The sequence below is a fragment of the Berghia stephanieae genome, chromosome 3 (assembly GCF_034508935.2).
Source record: "Berghia stephanieae isolate SIO BIC M18660-M18661 chromosome 3, UCSD_Bste_1.3, whole genome shotgun sequence".
Taxonomy (NCBI): Eukaryota; Metazoa; Mollusca; class Gastropoda; order Nudibranchia; family Aeolidiidae; genus Berghia; species Berghia stephanieae.
Genome location: NC_088362.1, coordinates 106,993,190 through 107,015,828, shown reverse-complemented (window position 1 = coordinate 107,015,828; position 22,639 = coordinate 106,993,190). Strand labels below are relative to the sequence as shown.

At 32.5% G+C, this 22,639-nt stretch overlaps 1 protein-coding gene across 2 annotated transcripts in view; it reads left to right on the top strand.

The window, feature by feature from the left end:
• The window catches only part of LOC144969105 (transmembrane protein 272-like), a 30,993-nt gene extending 9,197 nt beyond the window's left edge, over positions 1-21,796 (top strand). The window contains exons 3-6 of one of the 2 annotated variants that reach the window (XM_078908164.1): positions 3,730-3,840; positions 13,677-13,736; positions 14,947-15,150; positions 17,644-21,796. In XM_078908164.1, the coding sequence (XP_078764290.1) occupies positions 3,730-3,840; positions 13,677-13,736; positions 14,947-15,150; positions 17,644-17,828 (560 nt within the window). In that variant the 3' untranslated portion in view covers positions 17,829-21,796. The remainder of the gene's footprint in view (positions 1-3,729; positions 3,841-13,676; positions 13,737-14,946; positions 15,151-17,643) is intronic. The other variant, XM_078908163.1, reaches the window with a different exon arrangement.
• Positions 21,797-22,639: the final 843 nt, after the last annotated feature.

The window sequence follows — 22,639 nt, the reverse complement described above, 5'->3', positions numbered from 1 at the left end:
TTTTCTATGTCTTCCACTTTTTTGTCTAATTCCTCGTTTCTGTGTTTTATTGTAAGTGATCGAATTGAATGCAGTATTTTGTTTCGTTCCGTTTTCAGGTTTATTATTTCTTCCGAGTCTTTCGTGTTTTGTATCCTGTTAATAGCGATGTTAGGCGTTCGATTTGGTTTGTTCTTAGTTGTATTAATAGAGCCTGCACTTTCTTCCCCCGCATATTTCATTGCCGCTTGCGTCTCTTTCCATTCATTGTTTGGATTACTGTTTTGCTTTATTTTCCATAGACTTGAGTTAAGTTCATATTGGTAATGAATGCGACATTCTCGCTCATTTACTATTTTTGCCGTGTTTATTTTGACTGCCGTTTTACCTTTCTGTCTTCGTTGTCTGTACACATTTATGTTGAAATTCGTTTTTACAAGTTTGTGATCAGATGTTAGCAGTGTACCACCGTATGATCGCGAGTTGGTTGAGTAGTGTTTATGGCGGTGTCGACATATGATATAGTCTATTTGGTTGTGTATTGTTATCATTTTGTCTTGGGTTTGGTCTTTCCTTTGTCCTACCCATGTTGTCTGGTGTCTTGATGGGTGGTTGAAAGCACTGTTTGTTATGAAAAGTTTTCTCTGTTCACAGAACTGGACTAATTTTTCTCCGTTATCGTTACGTTTTCCTTTTGAGTATGATCCTAAACATAGTGTGTCACTGTCGAGACGTTTTCCTACTTTGGCATTAAAATCTCCAGCAATTATTGATATTGATTTGTTTCCTATTTTGTTCAGTGTATCGTCTAGGTCTTTGTAAAATTTATCAGTTTCCTCTGGGTATTGTTTTGCGCGTTGACTTGTTGGTGCGTAAACATTTATGATTGAGATAGTGAACGTCTTCTTACCGTGATCGTCTTTGTTATCGTTATTCTGGTTCCTTGAATTGATCTTACACTTAAGCTCAAGAACACATATTCTGTCCGAAACATTCCATTCGTCACTAGTCAAATCCCTGCAGTTTTTATTTATGAGAAATCCACAATCTATCATTTGCTTTGGTCCAAGGAGAGTAAATGGGGCTGGGTGTCCGTGTGAAGTGGCCCTCTGCCTTTGAATTGAATAAACTGTTTATTGGTGGGAAAATAAAATGAAACACCCATTAATGTATATTTTAAAAAAATTAAACCCTGGTTTAAAATCAGTAGGCTTTTCATCGACATAAGGATTTTTACTGTAAATACCTATAAATTAGATACTATATATCATACATAAAAATTGACATGTCTTATAGTTTTATCAAATACTTTGTGAGAACAGAAAACAGACCTGAACAAGTCTAAGAAGCTGTGAATTGTGTTATAAGAGTCTCTCAAACCTATTCAAATCTATCTTTGTTCTCATGTGCTCTGGCAGTTTAATCAACAAAACTGCAACTGCATAATGAAAGGACTGTTTACTGAAATGCCTAAAGATTATTCACTGACAATGAATCATTTAATGTATAATCTGCTGTTTCAAAAATGATATTATGTTGAGTTGAGCTATAGTGCAACCTCTGGATAACAACACCCCTGTTTTTTTTTTGTTTTAGTTGTTTATTTGTTGTTTTTTAAAATTTTTAATATCTCAAGATGTGTATCTACTAATTTTAAGTGCAAGTAAAAATTTCGATATTCAGAACTCATCATCAGCATCGCATGGATTTTAATGAATGTGTATTAAAAGTAAATGTGAGCATCTGTGGTCTGGTCTTGTGCGATATTATCATATTGGTGCTTGATTTTCTTGTTATATTCATAGTTTTGTTAAATAGCATTCGAGTACTGCTTATGACCAAAACAATGACACTACACATTGGAGAGTGAAAGCATAACTTGCATACCCTTTTTAAACAGGAAAAATTCACATTCTAACGTCGATAGGACGTGTCTTCTCTCAGGCACTGGTCCACGCATTACACTATATGTATCACAGGTCTCATTACGCACCCTTTTTCCACCACCTTGAAAACTCAATAAACGACAACCCTGGATAATGACATAATTTTCCAGTCCCGGTCAATGTCGTTATCCTGGGGTTACACTGTAGTTGCTGAAAATTTAGTTTCTTGTCTGAAACATGGAACTTTGGTTAAATTTATATTCTTTATCTAAATAAATGGATATGATTTCTTTCAACTAAAGATTTTCAAAGATAGTAAATCCTTAATTTTGATAATTTTGGTTTTAAATTTACTCTGAATCATCTGATTTATTCCTACATAATAATACAAGAATGAGGCAGGGACTCGAAAATGCTGAAAATAGAATTCAAACACTAAATCATAAAATGTTATTAAAGTTTATACCCCTCCATTGCGAAGAATAATTGTAGTTTCTTCCATTACAGAAAACTCCTAAATTATTATTATTCTTCAAAATTATCTTCAATAAAATTTTCAGCATCTACTTCATCTAGACATCATACCACAATGAGGTGATTGGTCAAAAATGTGGGAAGGTTTATAAAATACTAAAGCTTGGTAATAAGAAATAATACAGACTTTTCTCTGCAATATGAGAGTATCCAAAAAAAAAAAAATGATAGAGAGCTGAAATTTATATTGGAAGGATTCCAACCTGTGTTTAAAAGGGGGGACGACACGAGTGACTTCTATTTGATACTGGTTTAAATTTTATCAAAGGTTTATTTTTATTATGTTGATGATGATGATGATGATAATAATAATAATAGTAATAGTGATGATGATAATAATAATAATTAGATGAAGATTATTATAATAGTGTTAATGACAGTGTTTTTGTCATTTTCATATCATAGCCTTTATTCATTGCAGAAGGAAAAAAATTAATAATCGTATTTTTATGAATTGAATTTTGATGTCTTGAGCATAGCCATTATTATTATTCATTTTTAAAAAACTGATTGGTGAAACAATGCTACAGGGAAAAAATTTACATATACTATGTTAACGTTTCACTGATTAATATAATTGGCTGATGTTCATTGTTAAGATTGTCATTTTGGATTTGTCATTGAAATTAACCTATGCAATGATTATACAAGGAACTCAGCTATGACAAAGATATGAAACATCCCTTTTAATAGATTAATAAAACTGTATCCATGGCATCTCGCATTAAATGAATCTCAGATACAACACCTGATATTGGTCTCCATGAATTTATTCCATGTTGTGAGGTAGCACTGTATTATTGTATAAATTAAATTTTGGTTTTTCAGTTTGTAATTATCACCTTTTTCTTATCGCAGACAGATTTTTTTTTTTTTTTACAGCAGATTACATTTTTTCTCCCTTTCTCTCTGCCCTTTGACAGTTGCGTTATGCTTCTGGCAATATCTACCATTGTGCAGCTATGTGGTTTGTGGTATGACACTCGCTTTCGGATCGGAAGGTCCAGGGTTCGAGCCTCGCGCCCGGCGCATAGTTGAGCCCTTGGAGAAGGCTCTTTACTCACATTCTCTCATCATACTCAGGTGTACAATGAGTACCTGGCCGTTAATAGCGTTGTCTGTGTCCGACAAATTGTAATATTGCCTAACAAGCGTCATGTCCCGTCCTACATGTTAAATGTTGCTGTTGACCAGGGACTCCTTGTAAAGCGCTTTGAGGACATTTAGTGGATATTTTTTTACCATATTTCTTACTCTTACTTCAACTGTATCTCTGGAGCTTTTTTGATTTTCTCAAGTTTCATGATTTCATAATTGTCTAATTGACCAGAACCACCCCCTTCCTATGACTCCCTCTATGGGAGAGTGAAGGCAGCCAAGACATCGTCCGCAGGGCATGTTGACTTCTTCAAGACTTTCCTTACTATTATACTCTCCACAAGTAAGTTTTTTAGTAAAGTTTTCATTTATTTATATCTTGTTTTTTTTCAAATTTTACTTTATATTTTTGATGATAGTAAAGTGTAATGGAAGCTTCAATTAATAAAGAGGATGTGGTTGTTTTGGGTTTCAACAAAACACAATGGATGAGAGAGAGATTGAGAGGATGACGTTATTTAATCGATTAAACAGAACAATGATGGGTAAGGAAATTGACTGCTCCTTTGTAAGGTATTGCGAATAATGAATAATAATATTTTTAGAAAAATGGTCGAATCAAACCTGTCTGCGCGGGTGGTTGGATGGGAGCATCACCCTTGAATCATATACCTATGATGTTCGCATGGGTGTACGATCCGATAGTGATGTCGTTTCTTCTTCTCTTTACTAGCCTATCCTGCTTCTTTGGTTTGTGATTGTATTTTTGACAGGGGATATTTTTTTTCTGTAAATCTTCTGCCTGTTTGTTCTTGGTTATTTATAATTTAGCTTATATCTTTAGGTTATGGTTTTGATTGACATTTGTACTATTTTTGTTAGATTGCTTGTTTTTTTGTTTCAGCGGTCTCTCATATAACCTCAATTGTGTTGGAAGAGACCTAAAGCAGCAAACAAACAAAAAAAAAACCTGTCTGCATGAAAAGAGGAGGGATCATGAATGTGTTGGAGATAACTTTATGGTTAATGTTTCATTGCTTTCGTTTTACAATTGACTTACGTCTTCCCAGATACCATGGTACAATTGTGAGAAACAGATATATACAATGCCCTCAATTAAACAATCTGACACCTCTTACTTACCTCAGTCAAAATAAAGCGACTGGCACATCTGATAAACAAAAACAACATTGTAGTCTTTCCATTGGAGTTTATTGATGATATCCTTTTGCATCTGATAAACAAAAACAACTGTGTAGTCTTTCCATTGGAGTTTATTGATGATATCCTTTTGCATCTGATAAACAAAAACAACATTGTAGTCTTTTCATTGGAGTTTATTGATGATATCCTTTTGCATCTGATAAACAAAAACAACATTGTAGTCTTTCCATTGGAGTTTATTGATGATATCCTTTTGCATCTGATAAACTAAAACAACTGTGTAGTCTTTCCATTGGAGTTTATTGATGATATCCTTTTGCATCTGATAAACTAAAACAACTGTGTAGTCTTTCCATTGGAGTTTATTGATGATATCCTTTTGCATCTGATAAACAAAAACAACATTGTAGTCTTTCCATTGGAGTTTATTGATGATATCCTTTTGCATCTGATAAACTAAAACAACTGTGTAGTCTTTCCATTGGAGTTTATTGATGATATCCTTTTGCATCTGATAAACTAAAACAACTGTGTAGTCTTTCCATTGGAGTTTATTGATGATATCCTTTTGCATCTGATAAACTAAAACAACTGTGTAGTCTTTCCATTGGAGTTTATTGATGATATCCTTTTGCATCTGATAAACTAAAACAACTGTGTAGTCTTTCCATTGGAGTTTATTGATGATATCCTTTTGCATCTGATAAACTAAAACAACTGTGTAGTCTTTTCATTGGAGTTCATTGATGATATCCTTTTGCATCTGATAAACTAAAACAACTGTGTAGTCTTTCCATTGGAGTTTATTGATGATATCCTTTTGCATCTGATAAACTAAAACAACTGTGTAGTCTTTCCATTGGAGTTTATTGATGATATCCTTTTGCATCTGATAAACTAAAACAACTGTGTAGTCTTTCCATTGGAGTTTATTGATGATATCCTTTTGCATCTGATAAACTAAAACAACTGTGTAGTCTTTCCATTGGAGTTTATTGATGATATCCTTTTGCATCTGATAAACTAAAACAACTGTGTAGTCTTTCCATTGGAGTTTATTGATGATATCCTTTTGCATCTGATAAACTAAAACAACTGTGTAGTCTTTCCATTGGAGTTTATTGATGATATCCTTTTGCATCTGATAAACTAAAACAACTGTGTAGTCTTTCCATTGGAGTTTATTGATGATATCCTTTTGCATCTGATAAACTAAAACAACTGTGTAGTCTTTCCATTGGAGTTTATTGATGATATCCTTTTGCATCTGATAAACTAAAACAACTGTGTAGTCTTTCCATTGGAGTTTATTGATGATATCCTTTTGCATCTGATAAACTAAAACAACTGTGTAGTCTTTCCATTGGAGTTTATTGATGATATCCTTTTGCATCTGATAAACTAAAACAACTGTGTAGTCTTTCCATTGGAGTTTATTGATGATATCCTTTTGCATCTGATAAACTAAAACAACTGTGTAGTCTTTCCATTGGAGTTTATTGATGATATCCTTTTGCATCTGATAAACTAAAACAACTGTGTAGTCTTTCCATTGGAGTTTATTGATGATATCCTTTTGCATCTGATAAACTAAAACAACTGTGTATCTTTCCATTGGTTTTTGATGATATCTTTTCTGAAAATAAAAACTGTGTAGTCTTTCATTGGATTTTGAATCCTTTTTATAAAATAAACCTGTAGTCTTCCATTGGAGTTTGATGTACCTTTTCATCATAAAAAGTAGCTTTCTTGAGTTTTTATGATATCTTAAACAAAAAACTGTTATCTTTCATTGGAGTTTATTGATATCCTTTTGCATCTATATAAAAAACATTATTGTTTGATATCCTTGATTGATAAACAAACCTGTACTTCCATTGAGTTTATTTTCCTTTTGCTTATAATAAAATGATTTTTATTGAGTTTATTTGATTCTTTATTGATGATATCTTTGCATCTGTAAACATACTACTAGTTTATGAGTTTTTGATGATATCCTTTTGCATCTGATAACTAAACACTGTTGCTTTCCATTGAGTTTATTGTGTATCTTTTGATTGAAAACTAACACTGGAGTCTTCATTGGATTTATTGATGTATTGCATCTGATAAACTAAAACACTGTGTTTTCCATTGGGTTTATGATGATATCTTTCTGATAATAACAACTGTAGTTTTCCTTGGGTTTATTGATGATACCTTTTGATCTGATAAATAAAAAATGTGTATCTTTTCATTGGATTATTGATTTCCTTTATGATAACTAAACAACTGTGATCTTCATGATATTGTATATCCTTTGCACTGTAATAAAACAACTTGTGCTTCCATGAGTTTATTGTGTATCTTTCATTGATAATATAAACCTGTGTGTCTTTCCATAAAATTGATGTTCCTTTTTTGATAAATCTAACATGTGTAACTTAATTGGAGTTTATTGATGATATCCTTTTGATCTTAAACTAAAACAACTGTGGTCTTTCCATTGGAGTTTATTGATGATATCCTTTGCATCTGATAAACTAAACAACTGTTAGTCTTTCCATTGGAGTTTATGATGATATCCTTTTGCATCTGATAAACTAAAACAACTGTGTACTTTCCATTGGGTTTATTGATGATATCCTTTTGCATCTGATAAACAAAACAACTGTGTAGTCTTTCCATTGGGTTTATTGATGATATCCTTTGCATCTGATAAACTAAAACAACTGTGTAGTCTTTCATTGGAGTTTATGATGATTCCTTTGCATCTGATAAACAAAAACAACTTATTTTATTGGATTTTTGAAACTTGACTTTAACAAAAAAATGTGTAGTCTTTATTGGAGTTTTTATTGATAATATCATTTGATCTTAACTGAATATGTGTATCTTTCATTGTTATAAAAACTTTGCTTTCATGAATATGTTTCTTTCATGAAAATAAAATGTGTATCTTTCCATTGGATTATAGAATACCTTTTATTTAAAGAATTTATTGTATCCTTTTCTCTGATTATATTAAAAAACGTGTAGTCTTTCCATTGGATTTATAGATTCTTTTCATTGATATATAAACTGTGATTTTAACCATTGTGTTTCTTGATGTATTGATCTTTTGCATCATAAAAAAAAACTGTGTGTCTTTCCATTGGAGTTATTGATGATATCCTTTTGCTCTGATAATAAAAAACTGTGTAGTCTTTCATTGGAGTTATATGATATCCTTTTCATCTGATAAACTAAAAACTGTGTAGTCTTTCCATGAGTTTATTGAGTATCCTTTTGCATCTGATAAACTAAAACAACTGTGTTTTCCATTGGAGTTTATTGGATATCTTTTGCATCTGATAACTAAAAAACGTGTAGTCTTTCCATTGGAGTTTATTATGATATCCTTTGCATCAATAACTAAAACAACTTGTAGTTTTCATTGGAGTTTTTGATGATACTTACATCTGATAACTAAAACAATGTGAGTTTTTGATTGTAGTTTTTGATATACTTAAAAATATCTTCCATTGAGTTTTTGATGATTTTCATGATAAACTAAAACAACTGTTAATTACATGGAGTTTTATGATATCTTTTGATTGATAAAAACACTTTGATCTTACTGATATATTGTGTATCCTTTTGCATTGAATAATATGTGTTTTTCCTTGATTTAATAACCTTTTGTTGATTCCAATAATTATGATATCTTTTCATGGTATAATAAAACACTGTGAGTCTTTCCATTGAGTTTATTGATGTATCCTTTTGCATTGATAACTAAAACAACTGTGTATTTTCCATTGGATTATGTGATTCCTTTGATTATATATCTAAACAACTGGTACTTTATTGAGTTTATTGATGTATTCTTTCATTGATAAAAATAACAACTGTGTAGTCTTTCCATTGGAGTTTATTGATGATATCCTTTTGCATTGATAACTAAAACAACTGTGTAGTCTTTCCATTGGAGTTTATTGATGTATCTTTTGCATCTGATAAACTAAAACAACTGTGTAGTCTTTCATTGGAGTTTATTTGATGATATCTTTTGCATCTAATAACTAAAACAACTGTGTAGTCTTTCCATTGGAGTTTATTGATGATATCCTTTGCATGATAAACTAAAACAACTGTGTAGTCTTTCATTGATTTATTGATGTATCCTTTTGCATTGATAAACTAAACATGTGTATCTTTCATTGATATTAAACTTTTGCATCTGATAATAAAAATGTATCTTTCCATTGATTTATTGATGAATCCTTTCATTGATAAACTAAAACTGTTGATCTTTCCATTGATATTGTGTATCTTTTGCATTGATAATAAAAACTTGTGTCTTTCATTGATTTATGTGTATCTTTATTGGGTTATTGATGATATCCTTTGATTGATACTAACAATGTGTGTTTTCATGGAGTTTTCCATTGGAGTTTATTGATGATATCCTTTTGCATCTGATAAACTAAAACAACTGTGTAGTCTTTCCATTGGAGTTTATTGATGATATCCTTTTGCATCTGATAAACTAAAACAACTGTGTAGTCTTTCCATTGGAGTTTATTGATGATATCCTTTTGCATCTGATAAACTAAAACAACTGTGTAGTCTTTCCATTGAGTTTTGATGTACTTTCACTGTAAACTAAACATGTTAGTTTTCCTTGGATTTATATGAACCTTTTGCATCTGATAATAAAACCTTGATCTTCCTGAGTATTGTGTACTTTCATTGAATAAACAATGGTATCTTTCCATTGATTTTAATACCTTTTCATTGATTAATGTGTATCTTTCCATTGATTATATAACCTTGCTTATAAATAAATGTGTATCTTTCCATTGATTTATTATGTATCCTTGATTATAATAAACCTTGATCTTTCCATTGGAGTTTATTGATAATCTTTCTTGATAAATAAACAACTGTAGTCTTTCCATTGGAGTTTTTGATGATATCTTTTGCATCTGATAAACTAAAACATGTGTAGTCTTTCATTGGAGTTTATTGATGATATCCTTTTGCATCTGATAACTAAAACAACTGTGTAGTCTTTCATTGGAGTTTATTGATGATTCCTTTTGCATCTGATAAACTAAAACAACTGTGTATCTTTCCATGAGTTTATTGATGATATCCTTTTGCATCTGATAAACTAAAACAACGTGTATCTTTCCATTGGAGTTTATTGATGATATCCTTTTGCATCTGATAAACTAAAACAATGTGTAGTCTTTCCATTGGTTTATTGAGATATCCTTTTGCATCTGATAAACTAAACAACTGTGTAGTCTTTCCATGAGTTTATTGTGATATCTTTGCATCTGATAAACAAACAGTTTCTTTCATTGGATTTATTGTATACCTTTGATCTTCTAAAATGTGATCTTTCATTGATTATATGATATCTTTGATTGATAAACTAAACAACGTGTATCTTTCCATTGAGTTATTGATGATATCTTTGCATCTGATAAACAACAACTGTGTAGTCTTTCATTGGAGTTTATTGATGATCCTTTTGCATCTGTAAACAAAACTGTGTATCTTTCATTGGGGTTTATTGATGATATCCTTTTGCATCGATAAACTAAAACAACTGTTAGTCTTCCTTGAGTTTATTGGATATCCTTTTGCATCTGATAAACTAAACAATGTGTAGTTCCATTGGAGTTTATTGATGATATCTTTTGCATTGATAAACTAAAACAACTGTGTGTCTTCATGATTATGATATTTTGATATAAAAACTGTGTAGTCTTTCCATTGGAGTTTATGATGATACCTTTTGCACTGATAACAAAACAACTGTGTAGTCTTTCCATTGAGTTTATTGATGATATCCTTTTGATATAAACAAAAAACTTGTATCTTCATTGATTTTTGAGTTCTTTGATTGTAACTAACATGTACTTCCATGGAGTTTATTGAGTATTTTTGCATGATAAACTAAAAACGTGATTTATTGGAGTTTATGATGATTCCTTTGCATCTGATAACTAACAACTGTGTAGCTATCTTTTGCATTGAAAACTAAAACAACTGTGTTTCCATTGAGTTTTTGATGTATCCTTTTGATCTGATAACTAAAACAACTGGAGTCTTCATTGGTTATTGATGATATCCTTTTGATCTGATAAACTAAACACTGTGAGTCTTTCCATTGGGTTATTGATGATACCTTTGCATTGATAAACTAAAACACTGTGTAGTTTCCATTGGGTTATTGATGATATCTTGCATCTGATAAACTAAAACAACTGTGTAGTCTTCATGAGTTATGAGATATCCTTGCATCTGATAAACTAACAAGTGTAGTCTTCATTGGAGTTTATGAGATATCTTTTGCATTGATAACTAACAACTGTGTAGTCTTTCCATTGGAGTTATTGATGATATCCTTTGCATCTGATAAACTAAACAACTGTGTAGTCTTCCATTGAGTTATTGATGATATCCTTTTGCATCTGATAACTAAAACAACTGTGTAGTCTTTCATTGAGTTTATTGATGATATCTTTTGCATCTGATAAACTAAAACAACTGTGTAGTCTTTCCATGGAGTTTATTGATGATACCTTTGCATCTGATAAACTAAAACAACTGTGTAGTCTTTCCATTGAGTTTATTGAGATATCCTTTTGCATCTGATAAACTAAAACAACTGTGTATCTTTCATTGGAGTTTATTGATGATATCCTTTTGCATCTGATAAACTAAAACAACTGTGTATCTTTCCATGGAGTTTATTGATGAATCCTTTTGCATTGATAAACAAAACAACTGTGTAGTCTTTCCATTGGATTTATTGATGATATCCTTTTGCATCTGATAAACTAAAACAACTGTGTAGTCTTTCCATTGGAGTTTATTGATGATATCCTTTTGCATCTGATAAACTAAAACAACGTGTAGTCTTTCCATTGGAGTTTATGATGTATCCTTTTGCATCTGATAAACTAAAACAACTGTGTAGTCTTTCCATTGGAGTTTATTGATGATATCCTTTTGATCTGATAAACTAAAACAACTGTGTAGTCTTCCATTGAGTTTATGATGATATCCTTGCATTGATAAACTAAACTGTTAGTCTTCATTGATTTATGTGTACCTTTTCATCTGTAACTAACACTGTGATCTTCATTGGTTATGATGATATCCTTTTGCCTGATACAACAACGGTAGTCTTTCATGATATTGATGATACCTTGATGATAAAAAAACATTGTGTTCATTATTTAGGTCCTTTCATCTGTCAAACATGTGACTTTATGTTTTGAATTTGCATCGATACTACATTTATCTTCATATTTATTGTATTTGCATTGAAAATAACAACTGGTAGTCTTCATTGGTTATGAGAACCTTGCATCTATAAACTAAAACAACGTGTACTCCATTGGATTTATAGAATCCTTTGCACTGTAAACTAAAACAACTTGCTTCATGATTTAGATGAATCCTTTTCACAAACTAAACAACTTTCTATGAGTTTATGAGATATCCTTGCATTGATAACAAAACAGTGTGTTCCATTGTTTAGAATATCTTTGCTTGTAAACTAAACACTGTGATCTTTCATTGAGTTTAATCTTGATGATAACAAACACTTGTCTTCATGGATTTATGATGAATCCTTGCATCTGATAAACTAAAATGAGCTTCCATTGAGTTTTGATCTTGCTCGATAAACTAAAACAATGTTAGTTTCATTGAGTTATTGATGATACCTTTGCTCTGTAAATAAACATGTGTAGTTTTCATGAGTTATGATATATCTTGATCTGATAACTAACATGTAGTTTCATGGAGTTATTGAGATCCTTGTGAATAAACGTGTATTTCGGTTTGAATACTTGCACTGATACTAACATTGTAGTTTCCTTGTTATGAGATTTGATAAAAAACAACTGGTACTTTCCATAGTTAATATCTTCAAAACAACAACTTACTTCATGATATATAATCCTTTTCACTGTAACAAAACTGATCTCCATTGAGTTATAGATATCTTGCATTGATAACAAGTTTCTTCCATGTTTATTGTATATTGCATCGTCTAACAAGGATCTTCTGGTTATGATGATATTTCTGAAAACTAACAATGTTCCATTGGTTTATTGTGACGCACTAAAACTAACACTTGTATCTTCCTTGGGTTTATGAGTCTTTACTGAACTAAAACAGTATCCATTTCCATTGGAGTTTATTGATGATATCCTTTTGCATCTGATAAACTAAAACAACTGTGTAGTCTTTCCATTGGAGTTTATTGATGATATCCTTTTGCATCTGATAAACTAAAACAACTGTGTAGTCTTTCCATTGGAGTTTATTGATGATATCCTTTTGCATCTGATAAACTAAAACAACTGTGTAGTCTTTCCATTGGAGTTTATTGATGATATCCTTTTGCATCTGATAAACTAAAACAACTGTGTAGTCTTTCCATTGGAGTTTATTGATGATATCATTTTTGCATCTGATAAACTAAAACAACATTGTAGTCTTTCCATTGGAGTTTATTGATGATATCCTTTTGCATCTGATAAACTAAAACAACTGTGTAGTCTTTCCATTGGAGTTTATTGATGATATCCTTTTGCATCTGATAAACTAAAACAACTGTGTAGTCTTTCCATTGGAGTTTATTGATGATATCCTTTTGCATCTGATAAACTAAAACAACTGTGTAGTCTTTTCATTGGAGTTTATTGATGATATCCTTTTGCATCTGATAAACTAAAACAACTGTGTAGTCTTTCCATTGGAGTTTATTGATGATATCCTTTTGCATCTGATAAACTAAAACAACTGTGTAGTCTTTCCATTGGAGTTTATTGATGATATCCTTTTGCATCTGATAAACTAAAACAACTGTGTAGTCTTTCCATTGGAGTTTATTGATGATATCTTTTGCATCTGATAAACTAAAACAACTGTGTAGTCTTTCCATTGGAGTTTATTGATGATATCCTGAGATTGCATAGGAAATGGGAAACTTTATATTGTTTTTTTACTTTTTCTTTCCAGTCGGTTTCACAATCATGCTTGCAATATTCATGGCCATCCCGGTGTCTATGATCGTAATGGGTAAGTCGTCATTTTCTAGGGTCATCGGTCAGTACTGTTATGCATTTAATTTTGGCTAGATATAATTTACTGCAAATATTGGACAATGAAGATGATGCGCAACTCGGTTGAGGTTCTCTAAATAAGCTCCGAAGACACCAGCAAAGCATCATCTTTCAACTAAGAACACAACACATACCGCTCAACAACCATTTAAGCAAAATTACAAAAGACACATCCCCTTCCTGCCCCCTATGTCAACACCCCAATGAAACAGTAACACACCACTTGCTTGAATGTCAACCTCTTGAAGACCTGAGATGCACATTCCTCCCACCAAATCCAAGCATCAGTAACACACTTTATAGTCACCTGGAACAACTACAAAAGACGTCTAACTTCTACGTCGTGGCACAAGACCGAAGGGCTAGAGCTCAGGTGGTCGCTGGTTCAGATAAGTAAGTAAGTAAGTAAGTAAGGTTGAGGTTCTCAAACCTGAAAACTTTCTTTGAATACTCAGGTTTGAAAATATTTTTATTAAGAAACAGATCATCATATGAGATCTTTGAAGTAACATACTTATGGCCAAAAGTTTTTTAAAAAATATATTATCAGTGTATGTTAGAGTAAACATTTATATTTGAACCTTATAATTATTAATATCTGTGACTCAATATGATTCTATGATGAGTTAAGTATCAGGCGTTTTACATTTTAAGAAGCATCCTCCTTAATAAATCATAGAAACTTAACTAAGACTCTCTTTTTTTAAATTGTAAATCAAATTTTCAGCAATGAAATCAGCCCAACATCACATATTTATATCTAGTTTTACAGTTTGATAATTAGTAATAGCATTAACCCACTCAACCCTAACACCCACTATATCAGTAGTTTACCCGGGTTACTTTTACCCCATGCCTATTTATTACATTTTTCTAAGACAAATTATAGGCATACTGTCAAAGTGTATGTTTTTAGTTTTTACATTTTCATGGTAGAGTCTAGTTGAATAAGAATACCTATGCATATGCTAATTTTTAATACGCTTTTTTTCCAATTTTGAAAAGAAGCAAAATCTCTAGGATTGAGTGAGTTAAGATGGATTTTCATCTGGTTGAGAATGACAATTTTAAAGTATGGTGAGGAGTATGATGATGCTGATAATTAAATGTTCTTAGTTACAATAACAATTATTTCAAGACCAGAAAATCTTAATTTTCTTTAACAGGTGCAATCTATATTGATGACTGTGATGCAGAGAGGATGATTCCAATCTACCTGATTGTGGCTGGCAGCTTTGGTTGTGCCAAGAACATTTTCAGCCTCATTCAGCGGTGCAGGAAGACGGAGGAGGAAAGACAGGAAGACCAAAAACGAGTCAACCCAGTAGAGTGTCTCGTCAACTGTTTTATCTTTGCATGGTTTATTGCTGGTATGTCCGACTCTGACTACCACATACACGGATTTAATCCGTTTTTACAACCCATGATGGGGAGGAGGTCATTTGCTGTGTCCTCTATCCCTTTATATCTGGTTTCTGAGTTGCTTTCTGCCTTTGTCTTGGAATGGGATTACTCGGTTTTGTCCTGGCCCTAGTTGGAGTTCTTAGCTGAGAGGGAAACAGTCAAATTTTAATTGAGCTTTTTTATATCGCGCAATATCCACTAAACGTGCTCAAAGCACTTTACAAGGGATCCCTGGTCAATAGCAACACTTAATATGTAGGACAAGACGTGACGCCCGTTAGGCGATATTACAATCTTTTTCAGACAGAGGCAATACTGTTGACGGCCAGGTACTCATTTTACACCTGAGTACAGTGAGAGATTGTGAGTAAAGAGCCTTTTCCAAGGACTCAACTATGCACCCATCAAGGCTCGAACCCAGGACCTTCCAATCCGAAAGCGGGTATCATACCACTAGAACACATAGCCGCATCATTACCACTACTACTACAACCACCACGCACAAATGCTTAGTATTAGTTTTTGTTGGTGATTTGGTTTGATTTTTCATTGTAAATCATTTCTGTTATGTGTTTATAGTTATATTTTTTGTTTTGAACATGTCTTGTAAACTTTTGAGTGTATTCTGTGCTGGTGTCAGGATGAGACTTTTTGATGATCTCAAACTAAATACTGGGAGGGCTTCCTGGCCTCTCATAGTGGGCAGGGAGGCACTTACTGTGTCTTCCAACTCACTCTCTGTCTTTGTCTTGGAATGAGATTACTTGATTTTGTCCTGACCCTGGCTGGATACTCTAGCTGGGAGGGAAACAGTCAAATGTATAGTTAGTTTTGGGAGATTATAGTTTTTTCCTTGTAATTCATCTCTCTGTTATGCATTGTATTATGTTTTCTTTATATTATATACGATTTGTAAAACATTTGAGTGTATTCCTCTTAGTGGGAGCCTGTGCTTGTGTCTGGATGAGACTTTTAGGTGATCTCAAACTTGTACATTGATAGTGTGCTCTTGGAATCTACACCTATTTCCCATTTAAACCAATTCCCCTTTGTCTTCCCTTTTCTTGGATGATTTATTGTAATTCTAAAACTTTTTTACTATCCCAAAATCTTCCTTTTTACTGGCATTGACATGACCTTAATGTGTTGCAAGCGCCGTAAAACGCTTAAAAACAAACAACATCTAACTAAATACATGGTAATCTCTTGGAATCTAATCGGTTTACGATTTGAACCAAACCCCCTTTGTCATACTTTTTTCTTGGGTCACTCACTCACTCAATCCTGTCGGGGCCTGCTGACACTTGCGGCGATGCAAGGGATCTCCACCCGGTCCTGTCAGCAGCTATTCTTGGGGCCATCTCAAGGGACAGACAGACCTCTCTGTTTTTAGGTCCCTCTCTACAGTACTTCTCCAAGTCTCCTTGGGGCAGTCTCTCTTCCTCTTTCCTTGGGGTGAACATCACAGCCTTTTACTTCGGTGCTTTAATGTAATTCTAGAATTTTTTTTGCTTTCCCATTTTTCTTCCTTTTTACTGTGTTTACTTGCCTCACTCAGTTGTAAAATGAGGACCTGGTCCGTAACAGGTTTGTCTCTGTCAAAATAATTGTGACTGTGCCCAACAGGGGTCATGTCTTTCCCTCCGTGTTAAAACCCTCTGGAAAGCACAAGAAGTGACGGGGTCGTGGTAGTGATATAAATTGACAACACTGTTTGTGAACCCTTTGGCCGAGAACAAAATCAAAAATATAATTTTGCAAAATCAAGTTAAGCAACACAACAAATAGTAGTAGAATTGAGTTGTATATAAAACAAACAGGACTGAAATAAACAACGATAGTTGGGGTGAGTAGTTTATAAAAACAACATGACTGAAATATACAATAGTTGGGGTGTTTACTTTATAGAAACATTACTGAAATAAACAATAGTTGGGGTGATTAATTTATAGAAACAACAGAACTGAAATAAACAACGATAGTTGGGGTGAGTAGTTTATAGAAACAACATTACTGAATTAAACAATAGTTGGGAGTGAGTAGTTTATAGAAACAACAGGACTCAAATATACAATAGTTGAGGTGAGTAGTTTATAGAAACAACAGGGCTGGATATACAACAATTGTTGGGGTGAGTAGTTTATAGAAACAACGGGATAATAGAAGGAGTGAGTAGTTTATAGAAACAACAGGACTCAAATATACAATAGTTGAGGTGAGTAGTTTATAGAAACAACAGGGCTGAATATACAACAATTGTTGGGGTGAGTAGTTTATAGAAACAACGGGATAAAAGAAGGAGTGAGTAGTTTATAGAAACAACGGGATAAAAGAAGGAGTGAGTAGTTGATATAACATTTAATGCGGCAGAAACATATGGACCTAAAATACTGCTTATCTATCTCAATGTATTGTGATAGCCTATTGATTTTTCGATTTTTTCTATTCCTTGATTCTAGGTTGTGTATTCATCTACCGCACCAAGGATGAATTCCAATCTGACGACAAGGATGGAGATGACTACTGCAATTACACGTTGTATTGGTATTCCTTCTGGATCACCACGTCTGTCTACATCCTCATGGGTGCCAGCTGTTTCTGTGTGTGTTGTCTTGGATGTCTGGCTTCATGTTTTGCCAAATAAGGGATGGATTGATGCAATGATTAGAATAACGAGTGGACTATATTTTGACTTATTATTCTCTGTTGTACACTGACAGAAACGCATGTTTTCGTTATGGCCGGAACCCTTTTATTTCAAATGTTTGATCAAATAAAATGGCTACCAATTTATGGAAAAATCTCAACTTTGACATGACATTTCTTTGAATTTGGATTTGAGACTTCCTGGCAAGTTGGACACCATTTTATTTGATCAGAACTTGAAGCGGAAGTTTTTTGTGCCAAAACTGTTTTAATGTATTTTGTCAGTGAACGACCATTTTGTTTAGAGGGAAGGACTGCGGCTTAATGTAAAAGTCAACTTACATGGGTAAACATTTATTTAATTCTTTTTTCATCTTAAAAGGAGAAGTTTGCTTTCAGCAAGATAAATATTTCTTGTCAGAAACTCCTGTATATATATTTTTTTGTTTTTTGTTTTTGTTAAGCAGTTTAAAGTAAGCAAAGGCTCAGCTTCTTACCATTTTGCACCAATCCTGTTATTTTTTATTTTTTATTTTGTGTTAAAGGTAGATATTAGATTTTGACCAGACTTATAATTAATTTTACCATTGACGTCTTTAATGAAAAAATATATACAACTGCGATTCAAGTAGCATATTTATTTTGATTTATGATAAAACTTCATTTTGCCTCATCATTTAGATCCTTAGCAGTGTTACAAATGAAGATATGATGAATTTAATGCAGTTTGTGCTGGTTACTAAGTTGGCTTAAAGCAAGGGCTAGTTCTATAACTGGAGGTCTGGGTTTTAGTAGAAAAAAAAATGTTTCATTCTAGTTTTTTTTTTTTTTTATTGATACTTTTATTTGTTTTGATTTTTTCAAATTCTGATGATGAAGCAGGGTTTGTTTTTGAGTTGTTTTGTAGTTGTGTTGTTGTGTTGTTTTTTGTTTGTTTGTTTGTTTGTGTTTTGTTTGTTGTTGTTTTTGTTTTTGTTTGTTGTTTTGTTTGTGTTTGTTTTTGTTTGTTTTTGTTGTTGTTTTTGTTGTTGTGTTGTTGTGTTTGTTTGTTTGTTTGTTGTTTGTTTGTTTGTTTGTTTGTTTGTTTGTTTGTGTGTTGTTGTTTGTTTGTTTGTTTGTTTGTTTGTTTGTTTGTTTGTTTGTTTGTTTGTGGTTTGTTTGTTTGTTTGTTTGTTTGTTTGTTTGTGGTTTGTTTGTGGTTTGTTTGTTTGTTTGTTTGTTTGTTTGTTTGTTTGGTTTGTTTGTTTGTTTGTTTGTTTGTGTTGTTTTGTTTGTTTTGTTTGTTGTTGTTTGTTTGTGTGTTTGTTTGTTTGTTTTGTTTGTTTGTTTGTTTGTTTGTTTGTTTGTTTTGTTTGTTTGTTTGTTTGTGTGTTGTTTGTTTGTTGTTTTGTTTGTTTGTGTTTGTTTGTTTTGTTTGTTTGTTGTTTGTTTGTTGTTTGTTTGTTGTTTGTTTGTGTGTTTGTTTTTTTGTTGTTTGTTTGTTTGTTTGTTTGTTTGTTTTGTTTGTTTGTGTGTTTGTTGTTTGTTGTTTGTTTGTGGTTTGTTTGTTTGTTTGTTTGTTTGTTTGTTTGTTGTTTGTTTGTGTTGTTGTGTGTTGTTGTTTGTTTGTTTGTTTGTTGTTTGTTGTTGTTGTTTGTTTGTTTGTTTGTTTGTTTGTTGTGGTTTGTTTGTTTTGTTTGTTTGTTTGTTTGTTTGTTTGTTTGTTTGTTTGTTTGTTTGTTTGTTTGTTTGTTTGTTTGTTTGTTTGTTTGTTTGTTTGAAGAGTAATGGACTCAATGGGACGTTAGCAGAATTCAATGTACAATAGATATTGTTTATGCCACTGTTTTATTATATTCATAACTCTTAAGCTGCGGGTGGTTGGATGGGAGCATCACCCTTGAATCATATACCTATGATGTTCGCATGGGTGTACGATCCGATAGTGATGTCGTTTCTTCTTCTCTTTACTACCCTATCCTGCTTCTTTGGTTTGTGATTGTATTTTTGGCAGGGGATATTTTTTTTTCTGTAAATCTTCTGCCTGTTTGTTCTTGGTTATTTATAATTTAGCTTATGATATCTTTAGGTTATGATTTTGATTGACATTTGTACTATTTTTGTTAGATTGCTTGTTTTTTTTGTTTCAGCGGTCTCTCATATAACCTCAATTGTGTTGGACGAGACCTAAAGCAACAAACAAACATTTGTACTATTTTTGTTAGATTGCTTGTTTTTTTGTTTCAGCGGTCTTTCGTATAACCTCAATTGTGTTGGACGAGACCTAAAGCAACAAACAAACATTTGTACTATTTTTGTTAGATTGCTTGTTTTTTTGTTTCAGCGGTCTTTCGTATAACCTCAATTGTGTTGGAAGAGACCTAAAGCAACAAACAAACATTTGTACTATTTTTGTTAGATTGCTTGTTTTTTTGTTTCAGCGGTCTTTCGTATAACCTCAATTGTGTTGGAAGAGACCTAAAGCAACAAACAAACATTTGTACTATTTTTGTTAGATTGCTTGTTTTTTTGTTTCAGCGGTCTCTCATATAACCTCAATTGTGTTGGACGAGACCTAAAGCAACAAACAAACATTTGTACTATTTTTGTTAGATTGCTTGTTTTTTTGTTTCAGCGGTCTTTCGTATAACCTCAATTGTGTTGGACGAGACCTAAAGCAACAAACAAACATTTGTACTATTTTTGTTAGATTGCTTGTTTTTTTGTTTCAGCGGTCTTTCGTATAACCTCAATTGTGTTGGACGAGACCTAAAGCAACAAACAAACATTTGTACTATTTTTGTTAGATTGCTTGTTTTTTTGTTTCAGCGGTCTCTCATATAACCTCAATTGTGTTGAAAGAGACCTAAAGCAACAAACAACCATTTGTACTATTTTTGTTAGATTGCTTGTTTTTTTGTTTCAGCGGTCTCTCATATAACCTCAATTGTGTTGGAAGAGACCTAAAGCAACAAACAAACATTTGTACTATTTTTGTTAGATTGCTTGTTTTTTTGTTTCAGCGGTCTCTCATATAACCTCAATTGTGTTGGAAGAGACCTAAAGCAACAAACAAACATTTGTACTATTTTTGTTAGATTGCTGGTTTTTTTGTTTCAGCGGTCTTTCGTATAACCTCAATTGTGTTGGACGAGACCTAAAGCAACAAACAAACATTTGTACTATTTTTGTTAGATTGCTTGTTTTTTTGTTTCAGCGGTCTTTCGTATAACCTCAATTGTGTTGGAAGAGACCTAAAGCAACAAACAAACATTTGTACTATTTTTGTTAGATTGCTTGTTTTTTTTGTTTCAGCGGTCTTTCGTATAACCTCAATTGTGTTGGACGAGACCTAAAGCAACAAACAAACATTTGTACTATTTTTGTTAGATTGCTTGTTTTTTTTGTTTCAGCGGTCTTTCGTATAACCTCAATTGTGTTGGACGAGACCTAAAGCAACAAACAAACATTTGTACTATTTTTGTTAGATTGCTTGTTTTTTTGTTTCAGCGGTCTTTCGTATAACCTCAATTGTGTTGGACGAGACCTAAAGCAACAAACAAACATTTGTACTATTTTTGTTAGATTGCTTGTTTTTTTTTGTTTCAGCGGTCTTTCGTATAACCTCAATTGTGTTGGACGAGACCTAAAGCAACAAACAAACATTTGTACTATTTTTGTTAGATTGCTTGTTTTTTTGTTTCAGCGGTCTTTCGTATAACCTCAATTGTGTTGGACGAGACCTAAAGCAACAAACAAACATTTGTACTATTTTTGTTAGATTGCTTTTTTTTTTGTTTCAGCGGTCTTTCGTATAACCTCAATTGTGTTGGACGAGACCTAAAGCAACAAACAAACATTTGTACTATTTTTGTTAGATTGCTTGTTTTTTTTGTTTCAGCGGTCTTTCGTATAACCTCAATTGTGTTGGACGAGACCTAAAGCAACAAACAACCAAAACTCTTAATCTCATCTATAGTAACTGCCACTTCCATCAATTAAAGTGAAAGTACGGAACTTCAGATTTATTTTATAATCAAATTTATCCAAATTTTGATTTTAAGAAATTTTATTTCAGATTTTTGCGCCAACTTAATTTGTTAAATATACACAATTTTGTTCAAATTTATACTCTCTCACCTTATACCTTTTGTTGTTCTCTCTGTTTTTGTTTTTTTCTTACTTTACATGGACCATGATTGTGAATGATTGGATAGGACTTGATAGGGTCATGGCGACAACATTTGTACTGAATCACTTCACATAACCTTTGTCATTAAATTTTCCTTCAATGTGCCTTTAGGAATAACCACTTTGTTGCATTAGTTTTATAACATAATCGTGACGATGTATTTGGGAACAATTTGCGGACAGCATTCACCTTTCTGGTTTATTTTACAAAGTTTGTCCCTATCCTTGATCATTATTCTGATGAAAACAAACCTTTACCAAAATGAAAGATTCTCAATGAAGCAGCAATGGTAACTGAAGTAGTTTGTACTTGTACTAGTGTTCATGGATTTGTATGAATACAATCCATAAGGCCTGATTGGAAAATGTTGATATTTAACTAGAGCTGGTAGTAATTGTGTAATTATTTAAGCAGCATATTCCATGTGCATGATGAATATGTAATTTTGAATTTTTGAAAAGGTTATTTGGATGGACATTTCTTGAAAGGATCGTATTATCTATTTGAATTGAATTTTTCTACTGAACCTCACGGAACCTAGTCCCGTGTTCTTTTATTTTCCCTCTTATTTTTATGTTATTTCCTTTGACGTTTATCAAATCTGAGTCAATCAGCTGCTTAATTCTGATATTCTGAAG